The sequence below is a fragment of the Haliotis cracherodii genome, unplaced genomic scaffold (genome assembly GCF_022045235.1).
Source record: "Haliotis cracherodii isolate W230 unplaced genomic scaffold, xgHalCrac1.p SCAF_54, whole genome shotgun sequence".
NCBI classification, from domain to species: domain Eukaryota; kingdom Metazoa; phylum Mollusca; class Gastropoda; order Lepetellida; family Haliotidae; genus Haliotis; species Haliotis cracherodii.
In genome coordinates, this window is record NW_027266313.1 from 133,631 (window position 1) to 143,140 (window position 9,510).

Genomic DNA, 9,510 nt, shown 5'->3' on the forward strand with positions numbered 1-9,510 from the left:
ATATTACAAACGAAAAGGACGACAGACAACTTATTGCTTTTGTATGTTTAAAGTTTTAACTGACACAGCAAACAGCAGACAACCAATAATTTGCAATAAAACGGATTTTCTAGTATTTATTTGTACATATACTCTACGTTGAGAACGACGAACATCTGCTACATCGGGCCTCGGAATGTTGGGTAATTGTTGAGTTATAAATAACTGATAGGGATTTAACTGTATACATATGGAATCGAAAAAAGAAAATGCTTTTTAGAAGACCCTGGATTTCAGACGAAGAAATGGAGTGACAGTGCCATTTTGGAACTCAAAAAGTTCTTGCTCACGTCGTGACATCATGGCCGCCCTGACACTGAAGCCACTTTTTGACACAACTAGCACACGACAGCGACTGAGAACAGTTTGGTCTAGCAGTGCCAACTCAAAGCCCCAAATTGCATTGGGCTTCTTTCTCTGTCTGTCAATATGTAGTACCAGCCCGTCAGTATCAATTTCCCTGGCGCCGAAATATTTCCTGGCACTAAGCCGCACGTCCATGGAGTCACTTGCAATGAAAACACGACTCGCATTTTTGAATTTAGATAGAAATGTCCATAGGTATTTGACAGTGGACAAGGAATTGATTTGAACGCCATCATTAGGAATGGTTGGATTTCTCCTCATTCGTACATGGGCGCAAACTAACTCATCTGTTTTCGGTATTTCACTCATAAACTTGTTTAAGCGTTCTTCAAAATGAAGTGATGGCTTCATGAGAAGGTGCCAAATTGTGTGAAACACTTTACCGCGGTTGGGGTTCCTAAACGGCTCTGGAACAAGATGACCATATTGTGGGCTCTTTTGAATTACTGTGATCGCATCAACATTTGTTTTTAAGAAGATGACATCACAAGGGTGATTGATGTTAAAGTCATGGTTAACCTCGTTAGGATCAAATCTGTCAATCCACCTAAGCACTTCCCAACTCAAACCCAGAAGTTCGCTTTCTCTCACATACCAGTTGACGATATTGGGGATGTAGAAAAGCTTGACATCAAATGGCGTGGTCATGTTGACGCCGAACCGTCGCCCTGTGACATTGGCCAGAAGATATGCAGCAACTATGCCTCGTTGCCTGTCTGCCCAACCTCCACACCGTCCTGCTCTTTCACAAAGGTAGATGATGAAACGTGTTCTAGGAGGCTGGTCAGTGTACGCAATAGTTGTATTCTTCTGGGATTCTGCAACTTTAAAAGTCTTTACAAATGAATCTTGACTTTCATAGGTCACAGTTTTGCCATTGGCAACGTGTCTTGTTTCTTGAGCTAACACGTCATCCCTCGTGTTCACAACTTCTGCTTGTCGTGTCCATTGAGGCCTGGTGGAAAAAATGAATACGTTGAGTATGTTTGTTTTAACTGGAGATTCAGTTACATCACCGCGTGTCGGTTCAATGTGGGAAGTTAGACCAAAACGTTATGGAGATCTTTAGATGTGAATACAGCACCAAACATAATAGATCAGATTCTCTAAAGGAATGGAATCTTGGTCCATCCATGCTGGCGGAAGTATGAAAACTGACACTTGTGCAATCCCAGCCGACACATGACATTGTTGCAGTGTTGAAATATAGTTGATCTGAGATTGCTCAGTTGAAAATATTGAATCAGCATAGTTTTAATATTAGAAAATATATGTGTTTAGATCTAACATTGTTTCAACTTTGAAAGGTAATCTAAAATGTGTGAAGCTAATTTCAGGTGTCCCCCGCCGTTGGTTGGTTGGTTTGTTGTTTAACGCCGCACTCAGCAATATTTCAGCTATATGACGGCGGTATGTAAATAATCGAGTGATTCAGTGATTGATATCTTGGGCATCGATCCACGCAATTGGGATTGATGACATGCATCAACCAAGTCAGCGAGCCTGACCACCCGATCCCGTTAGTCGCCTTTTACGACAAGCATAGTCACCTTTTACAGCAAGCATGGATGGCTGAAGACCTTTTCTACCCCGGAATGTTCACGGGTTGTCCCTCGCCGTGATATTGCTGGAACATACTCACTCACTCACTCACTCACTCACTCACTCTTTGAAATGAAAGTGTTGGACCAAGGGAGATAATGCAGCCTGTGCTGTAAATTCCAAGTGGGAAGGTACAGATTCTTCATTCCATGTGAATGACGTTAAAAGATGGTGCTTGTTGTTACCCTGTCTGGCACTCGACATTAAGGGGCTACAACAAGGACTGGTCGGCTCGGAGTCAGTATACTGTGTCTGAGTGGGGTATTCATGTTAAACTGCGGCATGGTATCTCAGTGGGCTTGCACTATAAATCGGCATCAGTCCGGAATAGTACAAGCACACACACACACACACACACACACACACACACACACACACACACACACACACACACACACACACACACACACATGTTAATGCTGCTTGTACAACATTGTCTATCTAATCATGTTAAACTGCGGCATGGTAAACTACTGCCCAGAAGTTCATTCCCCTTACATGCATGGGCAACGCGTTACGCAACCCGTGTGCACCCCGGTGGTGACTCGTGTGGAGAGAGAGAGAGAATAATTTTTAGTGTCACATGTTATATACACTTCGTGATAGGATATATACAAAACAGTAAAATATAACATCCGGCAAAATATGGCCTACGAGACACTATAAAACGTATCTATCATAAACGATGTTACATGTAGTCCCATAAGCTGAACTTTTAGGCAGTAGTGTATCTCAGTGAGCTACCACTATAAATCGGTACAAGCAGCCACACAAACACACACACGTGCATACACGTCGCTATAAGAGTGCATAATCGCGACGCGACGTTTAACCCCATTTCACCTCACCTCACCTCACCTCACCTCACCTCACCTCACCTCACCATGTGTTCGGAACGGACATCAGATACTTGACATCGTGAGATAGAGGGATGTGCCAAAACACTAAATTGTTTTTAATTATTGATGTGCCAAAGACACTGTTGTGCCTCAGAATATGTCACGAATATTGTAAAGCCATCTACCATATTGATATAACATAAAATAAGCTTCATGATAATATATGTAACTTAATTATGTATATGGGCATACCATGACGTATAGTTGCAGTAGAGCATGATATATAGTTACACAAGAGAATAACTCCCATATAGTACCTGTGTTTGTTGTGAGATGTCATGATATGTAGTTACACAAGAGAATAAATCACATATAGTACCTGCGTGTGTTGTGAGATGTCTATGATATGCAGTTACACAAGAGAATAACCCCCATATAGTACATGTGTCTGTTTTGAGATGTCATTACATGTAGTTACACAAGAGAATAACCCCCATGTAGTACCTGTGTCTGTTGTGAGATGTCGATGATATGCAGTTACACAAGAGAATAAATCCCATATAGTACCTCTGGTCTGTTGTGAGATGTCATGATATGTAGTTACACAAGAGAATAACCCCCATATAGTACCTGTAGTCTGTTGTGAGATGTCCATGACATGTAGTTACACAAGAGAATAACCCCCATATTGTACCTGTAGTCTGTTGTGAGATGTCATGATATGTAGTTACACAAGAGAATAACCCCCATACAGTACCTGTGGTCTGTTTTGAGATGTCATGACATATAGTTACACAAGAGAATAACCCCCATATAGTACCTGTTTCTGTTGTGAGATGTCATGATATGTAGTTACACAAGAGAATAACCCCCATATAGTACCTGTGGTCTGTTGTGAGATGTCATGATATGTAGTAAAACAAGAGAATAACCCCCATATAGTACCTGTGTCTGTTGTGAGATGTCATGACATGCAGTTACACAAGAGAATAACCCCCATATAGTACCTGTGTCTGTTGTGAGATGTCATGACATGTAATTACACAAAAGAATAACCCCCATATTGTACCTGTGTCTGTTTTGAGATGTTGATGACATGCAGTTACACAAGAGAATAACCCCCATACAGTACCTGTGGTCTGTTTTGAGATCTCATGATATGTAGTTACACAAGAGAATAACCCCCATACAGTACCTGTGGTCTGTTGTGAGATGTCATGATATGTAGTTACACAAGAGAATAACCCCCATATAGTACCTGTGACTGTTGTGAGATGTCATGACATGTAGTTACACAAGAGAATAACCCCCATATAGTACCTGTAGTCTGTTGTGAGATGTCATGGTATATAGTTACACAAGACAATTACCTCCATATAGTACCTGTGTGTGTTGTGAGATATCGATGATATGCAGTTACACAAGAGAATAAATCCCATATAGTACCTGTGTCTGATGTGAGATGTCATGACATGCAGTTACACAAGAGAATAACCCCAATATAGTACCTGTGGTCTGTTGTGAGATGTCATGACATATAGTTACACAAGAGAATAACCCCTATATAGTACCTGTGTCTGTTGTGAGATCTCGATAATATGTAGTTACACAAGAGAATAACCCCCATATAGTACCTGTGGTCTCTTGTGAGATGTCATGACATGTAGTTACACAAGAGAATAACCCCCATATAGTACCTGTGTCTGTTGTAAGATCTCGATAATATGTAGTTACACAAGAGAATAACCCCCATATAGTACCTGTGGTCTGTTGTGAGATGTCATGACATGTAGTTACACAAGAGAATAACCCCAATATAGTACCTGTGGTCTGTTGTGAGATGTCATGACATGTAGTTACACAAGAGAATAACCCCCATATAGTACCTGTGTCTGTTGTGAGATGTCATGATATGTTGTTACACAAGAGAATAACCCCCATATAGTACCTGTGTCTGTTGTGAGATGTCGATAATATGTAGTTACACAAAAGAATAACCCCCATATAGTACCTGTGGTCTGTTGTGAGATGTCATGACATGCAGTTACACAAGAGAATAACCCCAATATAGTACCTGTGTGTGTTTTGAGATGTCATGACATGTAGTTACACAAGAGAATAACTCCCATATAGTACCTGTGTCTGTTGTGAGATGTCGATAATATGTAGTTACACAAGAGAATAACCCCCATATAGTACCTGTGTCTGATGTGAGATGTCATGACATGCAGTTACACAAGAGAATAACCCCAATATAGTACCTGTGTCTGTTTTGAGATGTCATGACATATAGTTACACAAGAGAATAACCCCCATATAGTACCTGTTTCTGTTGTGAGATGTCATGATATGTTGTTACACAAGAGAATAACCCCCATATAGTACCTGTGGTCTGTTGTGAGATGTCGATAATATGTAGTTACACAAGAGAATAACCCCCATATTGTACGGGTGGTCTGTTTTGAGATGTCATGATATGTAGTTACACAAACGAATAACCCCCATATAGTACCTGTGGTCTGTTGTGAGATGTCGCCCTGATGTTAAGTAGATGCACGCAAGACAAAGGATGAACAGCATCACAAGGCACATCGCATACCCAAACATACTTCACTGAAACAAAAGAGACATTTCTGAAATACTGTCATTGATTATTTCGTTTATTGTAAACAAAAGTTGGAAAGAAAGACAGAATGACAAGTGGATGCATGTAATATGTGCCTGTCGTGTTTGTCCAAAACAATCCAAACAAAATTAGGGGCGGTCGGTTAGCCTAGTGGTTAAAGCGTTCGCTGGTCAGAGGGAAGGCAGCACCATACATTACATTGTTTCATCTCTATAACGTTGGGCATTGAGATTTCTGGCAATAACCACCAACTGTTATCTCTGCATTGCTGTTATTACTGCGTATATCATAACACTTTCCCCGCCTAACCGATCTTCATTCATGGCACAGTTATTAGAATAATGTTCACCACAACTTCTGCACATTCGAATCAGATCCGTCTGTAAACATCTCCCGTCTCCACTGATTGGTAACCAATCGTAAACCACTGCACAGTCGACGATGATTATTAGTCAAAATATTGATCCCATTCGGGTTTCCGAGCAACGATGCCATAACGGCGTAAACGATATCTAACTGTCTGTGTCGATATCCTATGAAGCCCTTGGAAAGTGTTGGCAGTAATTGTTGCAGTTTCGAACCGTCGCATTTGGGTGGTTAAAATTTAATGGTTACACGTTTTGTTACTGTGAACGTTCACCCATCGTGCCACCTTACATACAGACGTCCTCTATTCCATCATACCAATAGCTTTGTTACGGTCAATTTAGAAAAAAATCGTTGCATGCTTATGACTAACTGTATTGGATAAATCGACGGGTTTTTTTCCGATGGAGATTGTTCCCACTTTGAAAACGATCACATGCCAGGCTACCGATTATGTTGGTATATTTATCCAACAAACTTTCCACTTTTTCATAATTATCCTCTGCAGCACGAGATTGTCATCCCTTCGCTCTGTTTCATAGACTGCATATGGTGTGTGCAACCAAAACACACTTTCATGAAAATTATACAGCAAATCGGCATGACAGTTTCTTTTGTTGCTGAGTATATTAGTGGAGCGGCTTATTGACTAAATTGTGCACTTTGAGTTAAAAGCATCACATTTGGTACACGGGATCTTCATCCCAGCACAAACATTTATCTCTTTAGGACCATTCGGTACTTTCCAATATGGCCGCCAAGTCAAAGATGGCCACCAAAATTATCCTCATATATATATATCACATAAAGAATACAACCACAATGATCAAACATATCATCCAGAGTTGTACATTGAATTATACGTATCTCTGTCACCTGAGTTTGGTTGCAACCGTTGCCACATTCACAAAGAGGTGTGCACACAAGACCTGCAACAACACTTGTAGTTTAATCCAGGGCGGCTCGTCAGAATCCGTTGGAGTTTTAAGCCAACACTACGGAGCTGGATCTCTTTCAAGGGCCTGATCCCATGCGTTTACAACCTGGTAGGCAATTTGCTTGGTGTGTTCATACAGTGTTGAAGCTGTTGGTTGAATAATCTCAACTAAAATGTCCCGTTCGATGAGCAGTGTCTGAAATGCTTCAGTGACTTCTGTGGTAACTATCCATGCGTTCCATGCCGTCTTTTTGCCGTTGCTTGCAAAGGACACTTGGTAACACCAGGTAAATGTGTGAAAGGCACCAAGAGCTTTGGCTACATCTTCACCAATTCCTGAAACAATACCATGCATCGCAATATATCTGAACGTTTTCCCTGTTCTGGTCGCGATCCACAAACGTGACACACCATGTTCATGGAATATAGCAGTGACAAGGGCAAGTACATCACTGTCCATAGTTCTAAGCAAAATCCGTCTGTGCCCATGGTGCGACGAATCAATGGCATGCAAGAACATTCAAGTGTCTGCCTCTTCGTGAAAACAAGGAACAATAGAACCCATATCTGCAGTTACCTTGTTTGTCAGAACCAGATTCCCACGTGTGGCAACTATTTGTGTTTCTGTGTCCTAGGACGCTATCAGTTCTGTCAAAAAGCTGAATAGTTCACCTGTGTTGTCCGATGATATAAAAAAAGACACCCTTTATTCTGGAATCCTATTGTTTGAACACGTCTTCTTGGACCAATACCTCTGTTGATTCTTGTGGTTTCCTTCATTCTGTGTGGAAAGTATACATCCCAAATGACATCAACATTCGGTACTTGTACATAGGGTTGAGATACAAGTTGTGAATAGTCACCAAAGGTCATGCATTCAAAATATATATTCTCAATTGCAGCTTCATCAATCAGAACCGCATCGACCTGAGGAGGCCAAGTTGTGCTTTCAACAAAAGTCTTCAGGCATGACTTCAGATCAGATTTGGTGCCAGAACGCATTTTCCCATGGTGCCAAATGTTGGTGGTTCACAATGATTCTCGTGTTTAAAGAACGTGTAAAAAATTCCCTTGACGCACCTGACATGACACATACAGTTTTTCAGTGCTGTTTTCCTTCCTTTAAATTGATGTTTCCTTCTTTCTGTCAACTGAACAAGGGTAGATTGTTTTTTCTTGATTGATTTATGTATATTTCTCTTTCGAGTCTTTCATCTACAAACACAGGAAACTGTTTTTCACCAATGTAGCACAACAGACAAACACGGCTTATTTTGCATTGGGGACTCCAATAGGTACTTTAATGGTTTACGATCAGTTTTGATCACAAACTCTGCATTATGCAAGTAATGGTCAAGCTTCTGTAGGCCAAAATGTATCGCATATGCTTCTTTATAATCATTCTTTCTCTATGGTCGCCCAGCGTGTCTGTGTGTCACTCAGCTTGTGCGACAGAAAATGAATAGGCTTCTCAGTCCCGTCATCACTTATAATTATTTGGGCTAGACAAGCACAAATACTGCTATCACTCACATCCGTATATAGGATGTAGGGTTTGTTTGGGTCAGGATACGTCAGCAACAGTATCACTGTAAGACTCTGTTTCAGGAAATCAAAACCTCGTTGGCATTCCTCTGTCCAGGAAAATCTGGCATATTTCTTTGTTAACCTCACAATTGGTTCAGCGATCTTTGAGAAGTTGGGAATGAAGCGACGATAATAGTTGCACCTACCAATGAAGCTTCTGACCTCTTTGACAGATGTCGGGGCTCCCATCGACCGTATGGCTTCCACTTTCTGCTCCTCAGGCTTGATCTATGCCTGCCTACTTCGATCCTAAGTCTATGAGAGCTGCATCTAAATTGTGCTAAACTTATTCTAAACCTTTTAAAGTTGATGTCAAACAAATAGTATTCTGGGGAAATTGTTGTCTTGAAAAGCTTGTAATAATTGCATTTTTCTGAACTTAAAACATGCGATGCCCATTCTGGTTGATCACGAAGCCTAAGTAATTCGTTTCAGATTGGGCAAAGCGACACTTGGAAAGTTTAATTTTTAGTGAGTGTTGTCTTATTTGCTCAAAAACACTTTGGATGTGAGACATATGATCATTTAGAGTTTTTTAAAAGATCAAGATGTCATCTAGATATGCTATGGCAAATGCTTCTAGGTCTTGTAGTACCTCATTCATGAGTTCCATGAAGATTGATGGAGCATTACAGAGACCAAATGGCATGACCGAGAATTCAAACAGTCCACGATGGCATGCGAACGCCGTCTTTTCCTTGTCCTTTTCGTCCATCAAATTCTGCCAGTACCCAGACTTCAAATCTAGGGTTGTGAAGTACCTAGAATCCCCTAATTGCGTAAGTATGTCATCAATCAGCGGGAGAGGCGTTGAGATTGGCCTTGTAATTTTGTTCAGTGACCTGAGGACGACACAGAAACGTTTGCTGCCATCTTTCTTCTCAACTACTACAATGGGGAAGCTCCATGGTGACCTTGATCTTTTAATGATCTTTGCATCCAACATGTCATTAATGGCCTTGTCAACCACTTTTCTTTTGTTAAGTGGTTGGATGACATTAACTATGTAACGTTAGTACATGTATCAGACATTCTGTAAAGACCAATACTCAACTTGATAAGGGGATGGTCACCTGTTTCAATTTTCATTTGGACCGTGTTTGTATGGCCTAGGTCCAAATCGCTTGCAGCAAAAAGATCCCTATGTC

The 9,510-nt window shown here is 40.9% G+C and overlaps 1 protein-coding gene across 1 annotated transcript; it reads right to left on the reverse strand.

The window, feature by feature from the left end:
• Positions 1-255: 255 nt before the first annotated feature.
• LOC139444477 (uncharacterized) lies at positions 256-9,308 on the reverse strand. Its single transcript, XM_071225435.1, has 3 exons — positions 8,958-9,308; positions 7,528-7,556; positions 256-1,360 (listed from the first exon to the last, which is right to left on the reverse strand). The coding sequence occupies exons 1-3, from the start codon at positions 9,306-9,308 to the stop codon at positions 256-258; spliced, it is 1,485 nt and encodes a 494-aa protein (XP_071081536.1).
• Positions 9,309-9,510: the final 202 nt, after the last annotated feature.